We start from the raw sequence: 20,888 nt of genomic DNA on the forward strand, positions 1-20,888 counted from the left end.
AAGAACAACCCAAAAGTTTTACTCAGAGTTCTGAAGATTTCAGAGTTCTGAACAATCTCCATTATCAAGGTGTTCATAACCCTGAGGTTTTGTTTGTGGGGCGGGTGGGTAAGGCAGTTGCTGTAGATTTCTTGATTTACATCAGTTTGTCTGGGCCTGATTCGCCAAAGGCCCCTTTCCCCCCCAGTCTGGCTGTGTAATGGGGAGCTGCCCTGGCAACGTCACGTGCCTTTGTTCCTTTTTAAGGCTCCTGTGCAGAGCCAGAGCAATGAAAAGGGGCTTAGTGTAAATGAAAATCAGGCCCCCCCTGTGTTTGAAATTACTGCTAAGAGATGGCTGCCTTTTATTTCTGCTTGTGTGAACCTAGAGGAAATATATAAATGAATCCCAATGTCTTGAGGCTATAAAAGTTCTCTCTAGGCGGCAAGGAAACAAAGGAAGGTTCGGGAGTAAAAGAACCCTCTGCTAACATCTGTGAGAAGAGTGATACTATTTCATGGGAGCATTCCCCCAATGCTCCGCCTTCAGCAGGTTGAATGAGCCAGGCCAGCTGCCAGACACACCCAGCCCACCGTAAAACGATCCTTTCTCTGCCCTCTAACCAAGCCCCGCTCTCCTAACAGATAAAAGGAGAGGAAGGCTCAGAGGGACGCATTTGCTCTCTCCTGATCTCCACTGTAGCCTGCCTGAGCTTTCTTGGGAAGGGAAGGACAGAACCCAGCCCAGTAACCATGTCGAGGTCTGTACGTTTCAGCTCCTACTCTACTGCCCCTACAGGGGGCTTTAGACAGGCCCGAGTCAGCACTGTCTCCTCAACCCGTGGCTTGGGCGGGGGTCCCGGCTTGGGAAGGGCAGGTGGCTTTGGCAGCTCCAGTCTCTATAACCTAGGCTCTGCCAACAAGAGGATTTCGCTGGGTGGTGGAGGCAGCTCCTACAGCGTCCACTCTGGATATGGCCTCGGCTCTGGGTACGGCGCAGGAGCTGGTGGTGGGTTCGCACCTGCCGGCATCCAAGAGGTGACCATCAACCCGAACCTCCTGGTGCCCCTCAACGTGCAGATCGACCCCACCCTCCAGACGGTCCGTAAAGAGGAGAAGGAGCAGATCAAGACCCTCAACAACAAGTTCGCCTCCTTCATCGACAAGGTGAGATAGAGGAACAGGTGGCAACTCATGAGATGATCCAAACCCCAGTGAAACCAGCAGGAGACTTTCCCTGGACTTCAGTGGAATTTGGATCAGGCGCCACAGTTCTAAAGATGGACAGTAAATTATCCTGTAGCTTTTATTAAATTCTTACTCATGTTGACTTCCACAACAATTTTTGCTTCAGTTAAGGCCTTGGCGCTTGCTCCCTGTTTTTTAAGCTGGTGCCATTCAGGGAACCTAGGCTATGCTGCAAAGATCCCAGGGATTTCAGAAGCCCCACAAGGTCAGATCTGGGTGCTTATCCAACACCACCAAACTCAAGGTGGTGCTTGGATCTGGGGCTTTGAGCTGACCTGTTCTCAAGGCTTGCGGTAAATCGCTGTGGCTCTATTGAAGTTAATTGACACCCATTTAGCTCTGCTGTTTGGGCAACTGACCCATTTGCAAAATTTGGATCGGAAGCCAGGCTGGGTTTTTTTTAAATCCCCTCAAAGAGTGACGGGTGTTAAGCTCTACGATCCAGTTGCCCTCGAAGTCATTAGGCAGATTTCCAGGGAAAGCAAAATCTGCCCCTCTCTAACGATAAAAAGCTGCATTTGCATAGTGAACCAGTCGTAGGAAAACTGGGGTGTTATCTCGTTTCAGAATCTCAAAACCTCTCCCTGCATAGCTCCAATCCCTTTCCCCTCCCGCACACCTCACACACCACGTAAGTCCTTGAAGCCACAGGCTGTTCTCCCAGCTTTGTGCCGTTATAGCTGACTTGCTAACAAGGTCTGGATCCCCCCCCCCGGCTTGCAGGTCCGCTTCCTGGAGCAGCAAAACAAAGTGCTGGAGACCAAATGGAGCCTTCTGCAGGACCAGAAGACCACCCGCAGCAACATCGCTCCCATGTTCGAGGCCTACATCAACAACCTGCGTAAGCAGCTAGACGGGTGGCTGAATGACAAAGGCCGCCTGGAGGGCGAGCTGAAGAACATGCAGGATCTTGTGGAGGATTTCAGGAACAAGTAATGTATCATCTAGTTGGCTAACGGTATGCGTAGCCCGGGAGAGCTGTCAGGCATCCTTGCAAAGGTGGCTCAGGCTTTTCAATGGGGGGATCCTTTCTGAGGGAGGGGACTATGACCCATTGCAGAAAATAGCTTACATGCTGGCACAGTAATTGCTTTCTGTTGCTTGTGTATTCCTCACACCTCTGGTGTAGAGTTCTGTCCCATCTAGTGGCACTGAGGTAGAGAGAGAGACAGACAGACAGAGAGAGTGTGTGTGTGTGTGTGTATGTATGTACACGCACATGCTACAGCCTTAGCTAAGGGCCAGATGGCTTTTGGCTCATGCAGTGAGGTCCCAGGTTCGATCCCGCCCACCAACGACCAGGGTCTGTCGGTGTCACATTTGTACACATGTGCTTCCAACAACAGAGTTTTGTGGAATCTATCTAATCTTCGAAGGGACATGATTTGCATGTGCCAAGGCAGTTTTGATGGCTCATTCAGAAGAGATTTCCAGCCCTGTAGCCAGTGGCTGACCTTTGGCTGAGTTCCAGTTGCAGTATTGGAAGAGGGACTGGAATCTCTCTCCAGAAGGAAAGACAGATTGATTGTAGCCAGGGAGAAAGCTTTGTTTGCAAACAGACTTTGTACTAAAGCTGGTCAGGAAACAGAATTTCCACTCCCGGAGGGAAATGCAGACATTTCAGAATGTGTTTTTGTTCCGAATTGTAACAAACAAGTGGAATTTTTAATTTTTTTTGTGTGGAGTGGCACTAGTTCTTCCTGGAAACATCACAATGTTCTGTTTTGGTAATGTCACAACATCATCATATAAAAGGCTAAATTACATATATCACAGCCATTAAAGATAATAATACCTAGCTCTTATAAAGCACTTTTCATCAGTAGATCTGAATATACTTTACAAAGGAGGTCAGTACCATTACTCCCCTTTTACAGATGGGGAAACTGAGGCATGGGGCAGTGAAATGACTTGCTTAAGGTCACCCAGCAGGCCAGTGGCAGAGACAGGTCTCCCAAGACTGTGCCTACACTGCCACTTTCAGTGCTAAAACTTTTGTCGTTCAGGGGTGTGAAACCCCCACCCCTGAGCAACAAAAGTTTTAGTGCTGAAAAGTGCCAGTATAAAGAATATAGATAAAGCTACTACCACTCGTTCTGGGTGGGTTTTTTTAATCGCTGGGAGAGCTCTCCCCCAGCGATAAAACGTGTCTACACTGCCCACATCACAACGCTGCTGCGGCCGCGCTGTAATGTGGGTAGTGTAGACATACCCCAAATCCCAGTTCAGAGCACTATCCAGGACGCAACACTACCTCTAGTGTAGGTCCCTCTGATTCATAACATTACATACCCGTCGTTGACATAATCCCAGGAAAACGATGGGGGGAAATGACTTGCGATCTAACAAGGGGCGTCTTGATCTTAACCAAATCCCTTGGGAAAGTCCAACTCAAACCGCTCCTCGCTCCTTTCACCACAGGCCGCGCCCATCTGAGGAGGGGATGTTAAAAAAAAAAAAAGAAAAGAAAAGTTGACAAACTGGAGCCAGCAGGAACTGTAAACAGTGCAGCTAAACCCCAGGGAGTGTCAGGAGAAAAGTCAATAACTGATAATCCCTGCACAGGTGCCGCTGAAAGGCATGTAGATGAAACAAAACAAAGACTATAGGGGGATGCATTATCTCCTGGCTATGGGATGTTCCCCATGGCTGGATTTATTAATGTCTCTCCTATGGAGCAACAAAGACCCCTCTGGCACCTTTTAGACTAACAGATGTATTGGAGCATGAGCTTTTGTGGGTGAAGACCCACTTCGTCAGACGCATGCTTATGCTCCAATATGTCTGTTAGTCTATAAGGTGCCACGGGACGCTGTCGCTTTTTACAGATCCACTAACGCGGCTACCCCGCTGATACTCATCACCTGTGGAGCAGTGCTTTCCACCTGTGCAAAGAGGATTCAAAGAGCTTTCCTTTTGTCAGCCCAGATCCTCAGCTGGCATAAATGTAGCTTCAAATCCCTGCCCACAGGGCCGGCACAACTCATTAGGTGACCTACGCAGTTGTCTAGGGCGCTGACATTTGGGGGGGCAGCGACCGTGGCAGCTGGATGTTCGGCCACCGTGGTCGTCGTCAGTATTTTGGGTGTGGGACCTTCCACCGCTTCTGTTGGGGGTGCCATTTTGGGGGCGGGACCTTCCGCCGCCTAGAGCGCCAAATAGGCTGCCAGCGCCCCTGCCTGCCCAAGTGCAGAGGCAGTGGAGAATCAAGCACAGGGGCCTTCACTTCTCTGGCAGCATGAAGGGGCCTTACATTGAATGTGTCTGTAATTAACACGCACTGCAAGGCCCCTTTACAAAGGCAGAGCAGTGTAAATAAGAATCAGGCCCTAATAATTTTGAAGCATGACACTAATCAAGGTGGTTGTGATTCTTCTCTCACTCACACCAGGTTTACACCAGTAACATCAGTGGAGTTGCTCTTGATTTACACCACTATACGTCCAATCAGGCTCCAGTCATACTGGATTCGGTACCTGATTGATACCGATAATGAGCATGCCTACGCTGCAGTGTAAACCCAGGTCATAGAATAGAATGGAAGGGACCTCAGGAGGTCTTAGTCCAACCCCCTGCTCAAAGCAGGACCAACACCAACTAAATCATCCCAGCCAGGGCTTTGTCAAGCTGGGCCTTAAAAACCTCTAAGGATGGAGATTCCACCATCTCCCTAGGGAACCCATTCCAGTGCTTCACCGTCCTCCTAGTGAAAACTTTTTCCTAATATCTAACCTAGACCTCCCCCACTGCAACTTGAGACCATTGCTCCTTGTTCTGTCATCTGGTACCACTGAGAACAGTGGGACCCGGGCTTGTGGACGTCGTGTTTCCACGCCTGTGCTTCACCAGCCACACTGCCTTGTAAACCTGGGCTTACAATGCTAGACCCAGGTCTCCCAGCTGTGCTCATAGCGTCCGACGCAGTCCTTCTGACTCGGGTCTGTGGCTTGAGCTGCGTCCACACTGCAAAATGACAGGGCTTGGACCCATCTGCTGAGCCTCTGACCCACTGGCCAAGCAGGGTTATGGGACTGGGATGCTTGCTGACCCAAGTCAGAATGATTTGTATGTGGACGGAAGGGGCCTGGGCTCAAACCTATGTGACCCGAAGACATACCCTTAGTTGGGATGAGGCAGGTAACTCCTTTGACATCTGTTCACTTATTTCATCCCCCTTCTCGCCATACTACAGGTTCCGTGTGCACAGCATGCCAGTGAAAATGTCAGGTTATGCAATACACTCAAGAGTGCCGGATTCTGAGCTCATATCAATTGGTGCAGCTCCATTGATTTCAAAGGAATCACGTTGAGTTTTACGAGCTGAAGACCTGGCTCTGTATTTGCAATGCAGCGTTCTGCTGCAGGCAACAGAGACCAGAACTGCAGCTTCCAGGGTGCCTGTTAAACTTAAGGTTCCTCAAAGCACTTTGGAAAGCAACAGGTTACGTAGCAGCAGTGTTAGCAAACAGAGCCGCTATTATGATCCCAACAATAGTATCTCACAGACAGCTCCTTGGCTCTGCTCAGCTAGAATAAAAACTACGGAGTAGCTCTGCTGGGGATTTCAGGGGCTGTTGTGCTGGGTTTCAGGTATTCCAGGTTGCATTTTCCACTCTGCTGTGGATTCACTTGGGCATTTCAGAGGTGCAGCTGGGCTCCAGTAGTGCCTGTTAATTTCAGCTGGAATTATGAATGTTCAGCATTCTTAAAAAATCAGGCTTTGTGAGGGGTGTAAATTAGCATGGCTCCAGTTAAGACTGTGGCGCTATGCAGGGGATCCAGCCCATTGCATCTAAAGATGGGTCTTTTTGCTCTGTGATTGTACAGTGCCTTGCATAATGGGGTCCTGGGCTGTCATCAGGGCTCCTAGATCCTTCTGTAGTACAATCAACTAGTCAGAAAACCGGATAACCAGAAATGGATGTAGCTTAAATTAGAAAGCACTGGAAAAATTTGAGCTGTAGCCTCTCTGTGACTCAGTTTCCCCATTTGCGAAAGGGGACTAATTACACTTGCCGACCTTCTACTGGGATATTGAGGCTTAATCAATGCCGGGAAAATGCTTTGTAATCCTGGTATAAAGATGTACATAACGAGGAGGAGAAAATACTGCCAGCCACGTTTGGATGAATTTGCTGTAATGGTTCACACCCCTTTTGCACCAGTATTTGCTTTTGGCAGCTTTCCTGGGGAGGCACTTGTGACTATTTGCACCAGAACAGTGATTTCAAGAGCTACCGCTCATCCAAACAGGCAACCGAAACAATAGCATGTGACTTGGGTGTCCGATCAAAGACAAATAACACAGCATGAATTTCAAATATTAGACACTTGGAATGAGCTCTTTGGGCAGACCAAGGGTCAGACCCTCAGCTGGTGTAAATAGGAGTAGTACCATCACTGGTTTACACCAGCTGAGGATCTAGGGCTAAGGATTATTTGCTTAAATTTGGAGGGTGTGAGTGTAGGACAGGGACGGGCAAACTTTTTGGCCTGAGGGCCACATCGGGTTTCATAAATTGTATGGCAGGTAGGTTAGGGGAGGGGGGTCATGGCCCAGGCCCTACCTCCTATCTGCCCCCCACCGGACTCCTGCCCCATCCAACCCTCCCCCGTTTCCTGACAGCCTCTCAGGGGCCCTGCCCCATCCAACCCACTCCCCAACTAACCCCTCCCACCCCGTTTCCTGACAGTCTCTCTGGACTCCTGCCACCCCATCCAACCCCTCCTCTCATTCCTGACAGCCCCCCCGAGACCCCTGCCCCATCCAACCACCCCTTCTCCCTGTCCCCTGACTTCCCTCTTAACTCCTGCCCCTGACTGCCCCCCGCCACTCCATCCAACCGCCCCTCCTTCGTGACTGCCTTCCCTGCCCCCATTCAACCCCCTGTTCCCCCCCGGACCACCCTGATCCCTATCCACACCCCTGCCCCCTGACCACCACCCTGAACTCCCCTGCCCTCTATCCAACCCCCCCAGCTCCCTGCTCCTTTACCATGCTGCACCAGTGGCTGGCGGTGCTACAGCCACACTGCCCCGCTGGCGCTGGGCCACGCCACCACCACCGCGCAGCACAGAGCACCAGGTCAGGCCAGGCTCTGCAGCTGTGCTGCCCCAGGAGCTCACAGCCCAGAGCATTGGACCGGCAGTGGAGCGAGTGTGGAGGAACAGGAGGGGAGGGACCGAGGGTAGCCTCCCGGGACAGGAGCTCAGGGGCCGGGCAGGATGGTCCCACAGGCTGGATGTAGCCCACGGGCTGTAGTTTGCCCACTTCTGGTGTAGGGGTTACTTATGGCTGGGGGGGAGCCCTAAGAAGGGAAGAGGAAGGTCAGATGAGGGAGAGGACAAATTTATGTGCCGCGCACCCCCCCCCACCCCCACACACTTTAAAAGGCGCTCCGCAGACCCTGCAGCAAACACTTTCAAATGACAAACATGGTGGGAAATCATACACTGGTTGGAGCTGATACTCAAATGGAGTAAGAGGCTAAACTGATCAACTAAGTTATTCACTGTGAATTTTTGGCTGGGCACTAACTAAAGGTGTGTGGCAAATTGTTTTCCCTTTCCATGAGAGTTTGAGATTTGACTTTTTTCCTCATCCCACATCAGAACAAAAAGTCAAAATCCCTGACATGCATGTATAATGATCATCCGGAAAAAAAATCAGATTGGGCCCAACTGAAATGTTGTGCTTCAATTTCAATGTTTTAACATTTTTAAGGCTATTTTTAAGGTACATAAAATGAAGCAAAATTTGAAAACAAAAACGTCATTTGGAACAGAACACTGAGGCTTTATTTCTAAAACGTTAAACAGGCCCGTTTCTACAATTTCAAAATTAAAAAAGAAAAACCATTTCTCAAATCGGGAGTTTTATCCAACCCAACACTTTCAGTTTCCGCAAATGGGCGTTTTATGACGAGAAGACGTTTTGTCTAAAAATTCCTGACCAGCTTTAGCTCTAACCAGCGTCACTTCCTTTCCTCCCAACAGGTATGAAGATGAAATCAACAAGCGCACGGCAGCAGAGAATGAGTTTGTCATTCTGAAAAAGGTGAGTGGCATGATCCTTGAATGAAATTGCAGAAGCTGATTTTCACCAGGGCAAAGCAATTTCTAGTGTAGACTAGCCCCAGATGTAGGCAACACCCGAATTCTTATCTGGGAACCTGAATAAACGTCCTGATTTTCACAGACAATGAGCACCCCTGACTCCCACTGAAGCCAAACTTGGTCTCACTGTATCTATGACTATTCTTCAGGATGTCGATGCCTCCTACATGAACAAGGTGGAACTGGAAGCCAAGGTAGATGCCTTGACTGATGAGATCAACTTCCTGAGGACTCTCTACGAAGCAGTAAGTGACTTTTCCCTCTATCATAAATTAGGGTGACCAGACAGCAAGTATGAAAAATCGGGACAAGGAATGAGGGGGTAATAGGAGCCTATATATGAATAAGACCCCAAAATTGTGACTGTCCCTATAAAATTGGGACATCTGGTCACCCTAATCATAAATAGACAGACTGATGCTGTGTAATTCCATCAGTGACTGCTTTTTCCAAGATGATGCTTGGTGATTAATCCTATGGTATATAAATATTATGGATGGATAGATCCTGACTTTTCTCTCAGTTAAGTATATAAAAGGCTGTTACAAGGAGGAGTAAGAAAAATTCTTCTTCTTAACCTCTGATGATAGGACAAAAAGCAAAGGGCTTAAATTGCAGCAAGGGCGATTTAGGTTGGACATTAGGAAAAGCTTCCTGTTAGGGTGGTTAAGCACTGGAGTAAATTGCCTAGGGAGGTTGTGGAATCTCCATCATTGGGGATTTTTAAGAGCAGGTTGGACAAACACCTGTCAGGGATGGTCTAGATAACACTTTGTCCTGCCTTGAGTGCAGGGGACTGGACTAGATGACGTCTTGAGGTCTCTTCAAGTTCTATGATTCTAAGTGAGAATCAGGAATAGCTTCCTGGAAGATAGAGTTATACTGTTGTAAGGAGGAGAATCAGGTCCTATACACATGGGCAGTTTACTGCAGAAGATGCAAGTGGGGCAAGCTAAAAAAAAAATTAATATTGACTTTCTTGTGGCTAAAGAATTAACTGAGTACTGGTCATGATGCCCAAAGTCTCCACCTTGGGCCTCCCTCCAGTTCCCATTGGAAAGCCTCCAATACCCTTTCCGTCAGGGTCTGAGGCCCCACCGTAGTCTGCTGCCCTTCTGTGGTCGTTCTTATGTTCACCTGTGCCCTGTCTGTCCCAATTGTTCTCTCTTGTAACCCCTTTCTTCCTGCCTCGCTGGGACCCATACCTTCCCCTTTGCTACCACACCCTATCTTAAATGGGCAATGCATTTTCATATGGCCAACCTCATGGCACCCAAAGCAAAGGGTTTGCTTTGCCTTGTCAGCATGGCTTCCTTTTGGCCTTCTATCGCCCAGCCCCCTCCCTTGGGCTAGCCTTCACCTCACAGCTCATATATGGGCATCTCCTCCAGAGGTGCCCCTGCTGACCACAGGCAAAACATGCCCCTCCTTTTCCTGTTCTCCCCACAGGACACATTCTTTGGTGCTCTCTTCTCTCTCCCACCCTACTAGGGGCACCCCCTTTTCTGGTGTCCTCCTCGCTCACAGGCGTAACACTCCTGTGCCCAGGCCTCTGGCCTGCTGGCCCGATACCTTCCTTCCTATCTCGTTCCCTGCAGCCTCTACTAATTTCTTCCTGCAGGAGCTTATAACCGCACCAGATAATTCTGCATATACCAACGTGTCTCCCACTGTCTCTGCTGCTTCTCCAGTACCTGCTGCAGCAGGGCCTGGATCCATCCCTGCTGTTTGTCACCCCCCCCCCCCACTTTTGCAGGGGCAGGGATTCTGGAGTCCAGCCTGGGAGGATCTAAATGCCCTCTGCAAACAAAGCTTCCGCACACTGCGGCTCCGTTGCCGTTTGCCTCAGCTGTCTCTACACTAGTCTGTCCTGCTCACCTTGCATCAGGATAACCACCTTGTACAGTCTTTCATCGTCCACCACAGTCTCTCAACCTCCCCTTGTATCAGAAGCAACCATGTGCCTGCGTTCGCCACCAAATTGCCACAGTCTGCACCACTCCCCTGTGGTCTGGTGCCTCCTCCTGGTCACTCTGGGGATTAGCTCTTGAGATTGACTCCTCCTGTGGTTTCCATGCCATTGCTCCGCTTCTCCCTCTGGACTGCAGCCACACTCTCACTCCAGGAACCGCAGCATCCTCTTCCTTCTGGCTGGATCACTCAGCATTTCCCCGCTTCCAGTCTTTCATCTCCAGCAGTTGCAGGCAGTCTTCCCATTCACTCCCTCACTGGCTGGCAGGGGAACCCAGGCCTGCCCTCAACTCCAGGTCCCAATCCAGGGACCCTCAGCTCAGCAGTTCTGGGCTTTCCTCTCTCAGTCCACACTGCTCCTTCCTACCACACCTAGTTCCCCTTCCCCCTCTGAGTGTACCAGATCTAAACCTTCTCCCATTTCCCAGGGAGCAACTGCTGCCTGCCTTCCTGCAGCCTTTCCCAGCAGCCCCCAACTGTTATCAGTTACCTGACTTTATACAGGCCCCACCTGTTCCTGCACAGCTGAACCTGCTTCCAATTAGTTACCTGCTCCTGGCTCTTCCTCTAGATGCAGCCTCTGGAGTTAATTGTCCTGCCTGGCCACCTTAACCCCTTTCAATCCTGTGTGAGGTGATCACCCCCTTGCAGGAGCTGTGCCTGCCTTTACTAGGGAGAGTAGGGGGAGCCCTGTCTAATGTATCCCTCCCTGCCCTCTTTAAACTTGGCTTGCTCAGATGGCACCCAGTAGAGATAGTCACTTTACAGGGTGGGCTAATTTGGGAGGAAGGAGAGCTCAGTGGTTTGAGCATTGGCCTGCTAAACCCAGGCTTGTGAGCTCAATCCTTAAGGGAGCCTCTTAGGAATCTGGGGGAAAAAATCTGTGCAGCAACTAGTCCTCCTTTGAACAGGGGCTTGGACTAGATGATCTCCAGAAATCCCTTCCCACCTTCTATGGTAGACTCTAGCCTTAACTTTGTGGTAAAGTTGGGCCTGATCCAAACTTTGAATACATTGGGATCTGGCCCTTCACATCACAGCTGGGATCCTTTCTCTACAGAGACCCCCATAGAGTTTGGATACAGGTGTCAGCTCCATCTCTGCTTTTTTTTTTTCTACTTTGCAGCATCTGTTTTGGCAGCTACTGTGTTGTGACACTTAGTTGGATTTCTTCCTGGTTAATGATTTATTTGACAACTTTCCTCTTATCTCCCTTCTTGTCCTTCCCTTTTCTGGTCTTAACTGTTTCTAAAAGTAATACCTTAGAACAGGAGGGAGAGATCAGGCAGCTCAGCTAGGGTTGTCAGGTGCCTGGTTTTGGAACCCAGGGACCCTGGTGGCTCCGGTCAGCACCGCTGACCATGCCATTAAAAGTCCGGTCGGTGCCACAGGCAGGCTCCCTACCCAGCTCCATGCAACTTCCGGGAAGCTGCCGGTATCTCCCTCTGGCTCCTAGGCAGAGGGACGGCCACGGATGCTCTATGCGCTCCCCCTGCTCCCAGCACGAGCTCCGCTGCTTCCATTGGACAGGAATCATGGACAATGAGAGCTGAGGGGGATGGTGCCTGCAGGTGCGGGCACTGCGGAGAGCCATATGGTTGTGCCTCTGCTTAGGAGCCGGAGAGAGATGCCGGCAGCTTCCCAGGAGCCGCCTGAGGTAAGCTCCACTCACAGCCTGCACCCCCTCCTGCACCCCACCCCTCTACCCCAGCCCAGAGCCCCCTCTTGCACCTCAAACCCCAGCCCCACCCCAGAGCCTGAACCCCCAGCTGGAACTCTCACCCCTGAACACACACCCCAGCCCCCATCCCAGCCCAGATCTCTCTCCTGCACCCTGAACTCCTCATTTATGGCCCCACCCCAAAGCCTGCACCCCCAGCCTAGATCTCATATCCCATCCCATCCCCCAACCCCCTGCCTCATCTTAGAGCCCTCTCCTGCACCCCAAACCTCTCATCTCCAGCCCCACCCCAGAGCCTATACCCGTAGCCCTCACCACCACTCCTTCCTGCATCCTAACCCCGTACCCTAACCCGATGAAAAAGAGTGTGTGGGGGGGGATAGCACGCAAGGGAGGGAGGGAGATGGCATGAACAGGGGCGTGGCCTGGGGAAAGGGGCAGGGTAGGGGCGGGGCAAGGGTGTTCCATTTTCTGCAGATAGAAAGTTGGCAACCTCTAAACTCAGCTGAGCTAGAAAATTAGCCAATGGAGATTATAATTTTTTTAATGTAATTTGCAGGAACTTCGTGAGCTGCAGGCACAGGTCTCTGACACCTCTGTGGTCCTCACCATGGACAACAACCGAAACCTGGACATGGACAGCATCATCGCTGAGGTCAAAGCACAGTACGAGGAAATGGCCAAGAAGAGCCGAATGGAAGCTGAGTCCTGGTACCAAACCAAGGTGAGCGAAGATGGAAATAGGGGAACTAGGAGTTTCTGCTATTTAATATGTGTCTGGAGAGGCTAGTCTATGAAGGGCCATTGAGAGCTATCGTGATAACTGAACTTTATGGAGCTATTGTTGTGTGTTGCAGTTCGAGACGCTGCAGGCCACCGCGGGGAAACACGGCGATGAACTGCGCAACACCAAGACTGAGATCACGGAGATTAACCGCATGATCCATAGACTGCAGGCTGAAATTGACAACGTGAAAAGCCAGGTGAGGAGTTGGGCCTGGTTTTCCTGCTGCTTCTTCCAGAGAGTGTTGAGTCATGAGTTTAATAGAAATAAGGTTCATAAATACGGTTCGAGGCCTTAAGGTCAGTGCCTATTAAAAGCACTTGGGGAAAGCTGCAGTTATAATGTCAGAAGATGAAGCTCTTGCTAGGGAAGGCAACAGCAATCTCCAGAAATTGGTGTCCCTTGATATAGTGGTCCCAGTACTGCCACCATGACTTCTACTGGCCAGTGCTTCACTCTGGGAGTACTTCCATTGCAGTCATGGACGAGTGCATAAAGCACTATTGTTAGAGTCTGGAGATGTGGTTTCTATTCCTGGCTCTGTGTCATGATGGCTCAGCCACAGCAAGGCACTGCAGTGCATCATGAAGGATGGAGTCTGACTGGAGAGCCAGGCCCATAAAAAAGAATAAGGCCATGAGAAACATGGGACTACAATTCCCATGAAGCACTGCAGCAGCTGCGGTTGACACCCAGGTTAATAGGGAGACCATGGGGGACGCTGGGAGACACTTAATAGAGAGATACTGGACCAACTTCTGTTAGTGAGAGAAACTACACAGAACCCTTCTTTGGGTCTGGGAAAAGGACTTCAAGCGTCGCAATTAAATTCAAGGTGGAACACATTGTTTAGCATAGGTAGTTAGTACATGCTCTAAGGGACCATTCAAGGTGGATCCCGCGATGGGAGAGGATCCCAGAGCCCAGGCTCCAATCCAAATGGGATACCATGTGGGGGTAACCTGAGACCTTTCCCCCTCTCCCAATGCATGGGGTTGGCCCAAGCTGCTGGGCCAAGCCACCCCTGCCCCCGCACAGGGCTGTCCTGAGCCTCTTGCCCGAGCCCCCCCACGCAGCGCTGGCATTGCTGTTCTCCTGAGGTCTGCCTGCCCCCCACGCGAGGCTGGGGCTGGCAGAGCTGTTTGCTTAAGCCCTGTCTGCCCCCGGCCTCACTCGCCCCCCGCATGGTCCTCCATACCCCGCTTTTTTGATAAATGCTCATCTTTGCCAGCCAAAACGGGACATATGATCACTCTACCCCAAGGCCTACAATGCAGTTTTATAGCCCCACAGCCTGAGACCCACGAGCCCAAGTGAGCTGTCACGGGCCAGCCTGGATATTTAATTTCAGTGCAGTAGGGAGAAATCCTGCATGAGTTACCGAGAGGGATATGACACTCCAATTCTTTGCTATCTCTGACTTCTATGATCCATCCACCTAAGTTCTCCACTCCCTTTCTGTATCAGGGAAGAGCCAGGTGTGCACAGGATCCAGACATTCAGCCGGGCTGGGGTTTTTCTTCACTTCATCCTGCCACTTTAATCAGTTCATCAAAGGGATGCTGAAAATGCCTGCAAAGCTGATTGTTCATTGCCTGCAAGGCGTGGATATTTGCAGTGAATAACCAGAGTGCACACACAGCGGGGAGAGAAGCTATAGTGAATCACTCAGTGCGTGTTTATTTGGTTTCAGGGCAGGGTGGCTGGAACACGCATTCACAAGCAAATAGTGTGATCCAGTAAAGCTGCTTTTGAATAATGAATGAGAGCTTAAGAGCAAGTCTTTCCAACCTAACATTTGTACTATTCTACAGATGTATGTAATGTTGATCCTATAATAAAGGGGGCACTAGAAATACAATCCATCCGTAGATAGGCAGGTTGCATTGGGAGTTTTTTGTTGTCCTCTGAAATGTCAGGTATTGCTCATTGCCCAACTACTATAAATGGACCCAAGGTCAGATCTAGAATGGCAGCTCCAGCTGGAGTGGCTTCTAAGAAGAAGTCAACTAACTCATGGTGCGTTTGGAATGCCTAGATTAGATACATAGATAAATAGATAGCTAGTCCATCTCTCTCTGCATATATCTGTCTCTGATACAAAGATGTCATGGACAGATAGATGGATGGATAGATAGATGGATAGGTCTATCTATTTGTGTGTCTGTCCATCCAGTACAAAGATGGATGGCTGAATACCATAGATGGCATAGATGGATGGAGGGATGGATACCATGTATGTCATGCATGGATGAATACCATAGATGGCATAGGGGGATGGATGGATACCATGGATGTCATGGATGGATGGATACCATTTATGTCATGCAAGGGTGGATACCATAGATGGCATAGAGGGATGGATGGATACTGTAGATGGCATAGATAGATAGTAGAACAGAAATATCACACCAAAGGGCTGAAACCTACACAAAGTCCCTTGTTGTGCACTTGTAGCGCGCCAAGCTGGAGGCAGCCATTGCTGAGGCTGAGGAACGTGGCGAGAGGGCCATCAAAGATGCCATGGCTAAACAGGAGGAGCTGGAGGCTGCCCTGAATAAAGCCAAGCAGGACATGGCACGTCAGCTGCGGGAGTACCAGGAGCTGATGAACGTCAAGCTGGCGCTGGATATCGAGATCGCCACCTACAGAAAGCTGCTGGAGGGAGAAGAGAGCAGGTGGGTGCAATATGCAGGCCTAAAATCATTGCAATAGTTCGTCAGAACTGGGCCAATTTACCCTAGAGGGTCTGACCCATGGTGTGTACAGCATGCAAAATCGTTTCTAGAAAGAAGGACCCATTTCTCCATTGTCCTCCACTTTGAACTGTTATTTACACCTGTGCAAAGAAGATGCGTGATGCTCCCACATCAGAATGGTGGCTTGTCACACCTGCTTTGCACGTGAGGGTGAATGGTGACAAGAGCCAGGCAGTGAGGAATCAGGTCCAATGTTGTTCAGTTTCCCATGAGACATTATTTGCTAGGGCTCTATTCTAGTCAACGAGAGTTTTACCTCTATCTTAAATGGAGCAGGATTCAGGGCTTTAAAACTACTACATAAAGGTAAAAGACTTACAGGCCTGATCCTGAGAGATGTACATTCAATGACTGTCATCATCAGTGGGAGAGGCAAGTTCTCAGCTCCTCTCTGGACTGGGGCATTACTGCAAAGGTACATCTGTCAAATGGGAATATTCATGGAGGTGGGAGAAAAGTTAACCCCAGGGGCAGGGAAAAGCGAATGCACCACATCAGTCCCACGTAAGCCCAGAACAGATTTAAATACCCTGCTGCGTTTCCATTGATGTCCATAGCAAAAATCCCATTTAGAGCTGTTTTTTTTCCCCTGTGAAAAATTTCAATGAAAATGAATTTTTTTTTTTTTTTTTAGTTTTGACAGCATTTTTCTTCAAAACGTTTCATTTTTAAAAATGAAACTTAGAATCGTAGAATCATAGAATATCAGGGTTGGAAAGGATCTCAGGAGGCCATCTACTCCAACCCCCTGCTCAAAGAATGTTCTGTTTTCTCTTGCTGGTTAAAAAAAAAATTAATTGTAAACAGATTATTGATCATGGGGAAATTTTTCATTTTTTTAACCAAAATTGAAAAATTGTTTTGACCAAAGTGACGTTTTCCATGGAAACGTCCATTTTGTCAAAAAATAAAACCCCAACAAAACAGTTTTCTATTAAAAATAACACATATTGATGGAAAATTTTCAACTAGATCTACTCCCATCAGCTCCTGTTGGAGTAGAATATGCCACTAATGTGCCATTAACAACACATGTCCTGAAGGGCTGGAGCATGTTTGTTGTTAGCAATGGACAAAGTACCTGATGAAACAGCTGTCTCATATTCATTATTTATAATTGCAATCATGATACATTCCCATTGTGCTGATCTTCAAAGCCAAAAGCCTCTGGGTACCATCTCTGATGAGAAGTCTAACCAATATTCTTCTTTCTTGCCTTTGTTTTCCACCATCAACAGGTTGGCTGGAGACCACGCTGGGAATGTCAGCGTCTGTGAGTTGGCTTTACAATTAATTCCTTCTCTAGAGAGGTTTGAGAAAATGCAATTCAAAGTTCACAGGCCATTTATTTTATTGTATTGTGTCCCTAGAGAAAATGACTGAGGATGACCCCAATAGTATCCTATAGACCCGGGGAGGGGGGAGGCTTGGGGCTTACCCTAGGTCCAGAGAGGGGCCAGAAAGTAGGGGTTCAGAGTGTGAGAGGGGGTGCCAGCCTGGGACAGGGAGTTGGGGGTGTAGGCTCTGGCCAGGTGGCACTTACCTCAGGCAGCTCCCAGGCAGCAGCGCAGCGGGGCTAAGGCAGGCTCCCTGCCTGCCCTGGCTCTACGCTGCTCCCAGAAGCAGCTGCCATGTCCGGCCCCTAGGCAGAGGGGCCAGGAGCCTCTGTGCTGTGCGTGCTGCCCATGCCCACAGGCGCTGCTCCTGCAATTCCCATTGGCTGCGGTTCCCGCCCACTGGGAGCTGCGCAGCCGGCGCAGAGGGTGGGGTCAGCGCATGGAGCTTCCCTGATCGCCCGTGCTCCTAGGGGCCACAGGGACATGCTGGTCACTGCATGGAACCGACCGGACTTCTGACGAGCTGGCACTCACAGCTCCAGCCCCACGGGCTGGGCAGCGCTGAGGCCCGGGGCTTCCGGCCCACAGTGCAAAGACTTGCCACGGGTGGTACGAAATGAAGCAACGGGCTGGATGTGGCCTGCGAGCTGTAGGATCCTCACCCCGCTATGGACCTTTCACACACCCTCCAAACATACAGCGCCTGATTCTTACTGATGCCGCTATGAGCTAGGGGTGTGATTCCCAGCTTCAGTAGCTGTACTCAGGCCAGCTCTCATCTGAGTTAGTTCTCCAGAATTAGTAACGCAGCCATGGGCAGGGCTGCCCGGGGAGGGGGTGGGCATGTGGGGCAATTTGCCCCAGCCCCCGGGCCCCGCAGGGGCCCCGCAAGTCCTGGCCCAGTGGTGGTTCGTGTCTTTGGCGGTGGGGGGCCCTTCAGTGCTGCCGAAGATGTGGAATGACTGAAGGCCCTCCCTCCTCCGAAATGCCCTGTGAGCCCTGGCCTGGCTAGTCCGGGTCTTCGACAGCATTTTGGCAGTGGGGGGCCCTTCAGTGCTGCTGAAGACACAGGGCAACCGAAGGGCCTCCTGCTGCCGAAATGCCGCCAAAGACCCGGACCACCGCCGGGTGAGTACAAGTGCCGCAGCTCCCCTGATTTGCCCCAGCCCCCTGAATCCTCTGGGTGGCCCTGGCCATGGGAGCACGGGCAACAGCAGCAGTTGCACAGGTGAGCTGCCCCACGTAGAAACCTTCCTGACCCCACCACCTGAGCTGCTGCGGCTCCACTCCTGTGTGTAGCGTGCCAGCTCAGATGAGAACTAGCAGGGACAGGGCCGGTGCAACCATTTAGGCAACCTAGGCGGTCGCCTAGGGCACTGGGATTTGAGGGGGCGCCATTTTCTTCGGCAGCGACCACAGCGGCCGGATCTTTGTCTGCCCTGGTTGCTGCTAGCATTTAGGTGGAGGGAGCTGGGGCAGCGGAGCGCGGGAAGGGCCGCCTGCAGCAAGTAAGGGTGGGGGACGGCACACAGGGAACTCCCTGTCCCAGCTCACCCCGCCTCGCCTCCTCTCCGAGCACACCGTGGTTGCTTCAACTTCTCCCACCTCCTAGGCTTGAGGAGCCTAAGCTGATTGGCGCCACAAGCCTGGGAGGAGAGAGAAGTGAAGCAGCTACGGTGTGCTCGGAGAGGAGGCAGGGCGGGGTGAGCTGCCGCAAGGCGGGAACCTCAGGGCAGAGGGAGGGAGTTGCCGCGGGGGGCTGGGAGCGCCTCAGTGTGGGGGCGCGGGGGGGGGGCAAGGTGGAAGTTTTGCCTAGGGCACGAAACATCCTTTCACAGGTCCTGAGCAGGAGTATGACTCCAGGAGCTGGGAATCACAGCCCCATAGGCGCCGATTCCTTGGGTGCTCCAGGCTTTTCGTTTAATTTCTTTTATTTGATAATATGCAATTTAATTATTTTTTTCAAAAGCCAAAACGGAAAAGAAACATTTCAATCAATCCGAAACAGTTGTTTTTAAAAAATTATTTCAACAAAAATTTCAAATGTGTTTGTTTTCATTCTAGTCTGGAATGGAATTTTTTTTGGACGCATGGAATTTCCTGTGGAAAGGAAAAATCCAGTTGCCACACAGCTCTAGTTAGCCCCCAAAATGCACCATTTGCCATGCGCTGGCCAACCTTGGGCCCTGATCCTGCGATGAGATACACTAGTGCAGACTCCTGCTTCCTTGTGGGAGTCCCATTGTGAATGGGAATCTGCATGAACACGGGGATGGGCAGAAGTGCCTCTTAATGCAGCACTGGAGCCTTGTGGCCAGGTCATGCTCCTGTTCCCATGGCACCCTCTGGGCCTGATTCTCCATTATTCTGCACCCTGTGTTGGGATTTACACAAGTGCCAAATGAGTGCAAAGCACACACAAAAATGGCTCCTTTGTACACTTGGCAGTCTCTTTGAACTGGTGTGAATCACAACACAGGGTGCAGGGCGATGGAGAATCAGACCCTCTCTGCACCAGCTGGGCACAACTGCAATTGCATTGTGATTTCCTGACCGGAGTGGCTCTGCAAACCCGGGCATTTACGATGGTTTTGTTTTTGCTCCATAGCTGTGGTCAATTCTAGCGCCGGAGGTGGATACAGCAGCGCGGGTGGGTATGGCTTTGGAGGAGGAATCGGCCTGGGAAGTGGAATGGGCAGCGGGGGACTCTCCTTCTCCTCCGGCGGGAGCCCTGGTGGTGTGAAAGCATACTCTCTGAGAACAACCTCTTCCAGCAGAAGAAGTGACAGGAACTAAGCTCTGAAAACCAAGCCCATCACTGCCAGAATTTGAGTAGAAAATAAATAAATGGCATAGAAAGAAAAAGGTTTTATTGTCTCCTGACAGCCAAAGTGGTTGCAAAATGCTGCAGTGATGAATGAAATGCCAGTAAGATACATCACGGTGCATGACCCCACCACAGATAGCCCAGGGCTTGACTCTGCCCCATTGAGCTTCGCCACCAAGAGCAGGGTCCAGGGTGAAATTCATCCCTGTGCAGAGGACAGGATAATGCCTATATGTGACTTAAGTCTTGCTATAGCCCTCGGGCTGGTTCTCTGCATGAAGGTGAATTTCACCCACCCAAAGGCAAAACCATTTGAACATCAAGTTTTTCTAAATTTCTGCTGGGATTTTTCAAATGAGCCCAAGCGAATAAGGTGCTAAACTTCCACTGAATAGGATTTGGGAACCTAACCCCCCTAGGCTGTTTTGAAAACCCCAGCTCTTAGTTAAGAATCCATAAATGGTCCTATTTTTGTTAAAAAAAGAAATTGGCTAAAATTTCAAGGATTTTCTTTCTTTCTTTCTTTCTACAGAAAAAAAGTGCAGACAGATTTAAATTTGGCTCTTTAAAATACAGAAATTCACGCACACACAGTGGAGTTTGAAGGGCATAAAATTGCCCAAAATTAAATGTCCCAAAAATTACTTTAAATTTTGCAATACATTCCCCAGCCTTGGGCCTCTCTTCAGGCCACTCTTTTTTCAGTCTGGTACGCTGGATCAAAAATAAATAACTTCCATTTCTTTCCACCATTCCGAGAGAATACATGGTGCTATGGCCCATAAGTACAAACTGCATTGACAATCTTTGTTTAAAAGCATGCAGAGGGTGGCAATTAATTAGTTTCACCACAAAATATAAGCAATATGGTTACTACATTCTTTTCTCACTTACACCGGTGCAAATCAGGAGTAACTCTATTAAAACCACTGGAATTGTATAGATAATAAACATGAGGCAAGTGAGAGGAGAACCAAGCCCAAAGAGCTTGTCTATGGTAGAAATATTTAGGGACTCTTGAATCTTGTATTGTCATTATATGTGTGCAAAGTGCTGTCAAATCAGACCGGTGAAGTTTGACACTCTGCAATTCCTTTGCTTAAGTGTAAATGATGATACATTTATACCAGCTGACATTCTGGCCCAAGGAGGGCCTCAAATTCCTCTCACACACAAAGTGCTGGTCT

The 20,888-nt window shown here is 50.0% G+C and overlaps 1 protein-coding gene across 1 annotated transcript; it reads left to right on the forward strand.

Annotated features, from left to right (window-relative positions):
• Nucleotides 1–630: 630 nt before the first annotated feature.
• Nucleotides 631–20,812, forward strand: LOC116828516 (keratin, type II cytoskeletal cochleal-like). The gene is made up of 9 exons (XM_032786819.2): nt 631–1,145; nt 1,950–2,158; nt 8,223–8,283; nt 8,492–8,587; nt 12,554–12,718; nt 12,852–12,977; nt 15,236–15,456; nt 16,776–16,810; nt 19,483–20,812. The coding sequence occupies exons 1-9, from the start codon at nt 732–734 to the stop codon at nt 19,668–19,670; spliced, it is 1,515 nt and encodes a 504-aa protein (XP_032642710.1). The 5' UTR covers nt 631–731; the 3' UTR covers nt 19,671–20,812.
• The last annotated feature ends 76 nt before the right edge of the window (nt 20,813–20,888 follow it).

This window comes from Chelonoidis abingdonii, chromosome 26 (genome assembly GCF_003597395.2).
Source record: "Chelonoidis abingdonii isolate Lonesome George chromosome 26, CheloAbing_2.0, whole genome shotgun sequence".
Taxonomy (NCBI): Eukaryota; Metazoa; Chordata; order Testudines; family Testudinidae; genus Chelonoidis; species Chelonoidis abingdonii.

What these genes read in the sequence shown, in the direction of transcription:
- LOC116828516 (XM_032786819.2), top strand. Translation starts at nt 732, where the DNA reads ATGTCGAGGTCTGTACGTTTCAGCTCCTACTCTACTGCCCCTACAGGG. An exon ending in AGTTTGTCATTCTGAAAAAG is followed by an intron (nt 8,284 to 8,491) that starts GTGAGTGGCATG and finishes ACTATTCTTCAG; the next exon opens with GATGTCGATGCCTCCTACAT. An exon ending in TGAGGACTCTCTACGAAGCA is followed by an intron (nt 8,588 to 12,553) that starts GTAAGTGACTTT and finishes TGTAATTTGCAG; the next exon opens with GAACTTCGTGAGCTGCAGGC.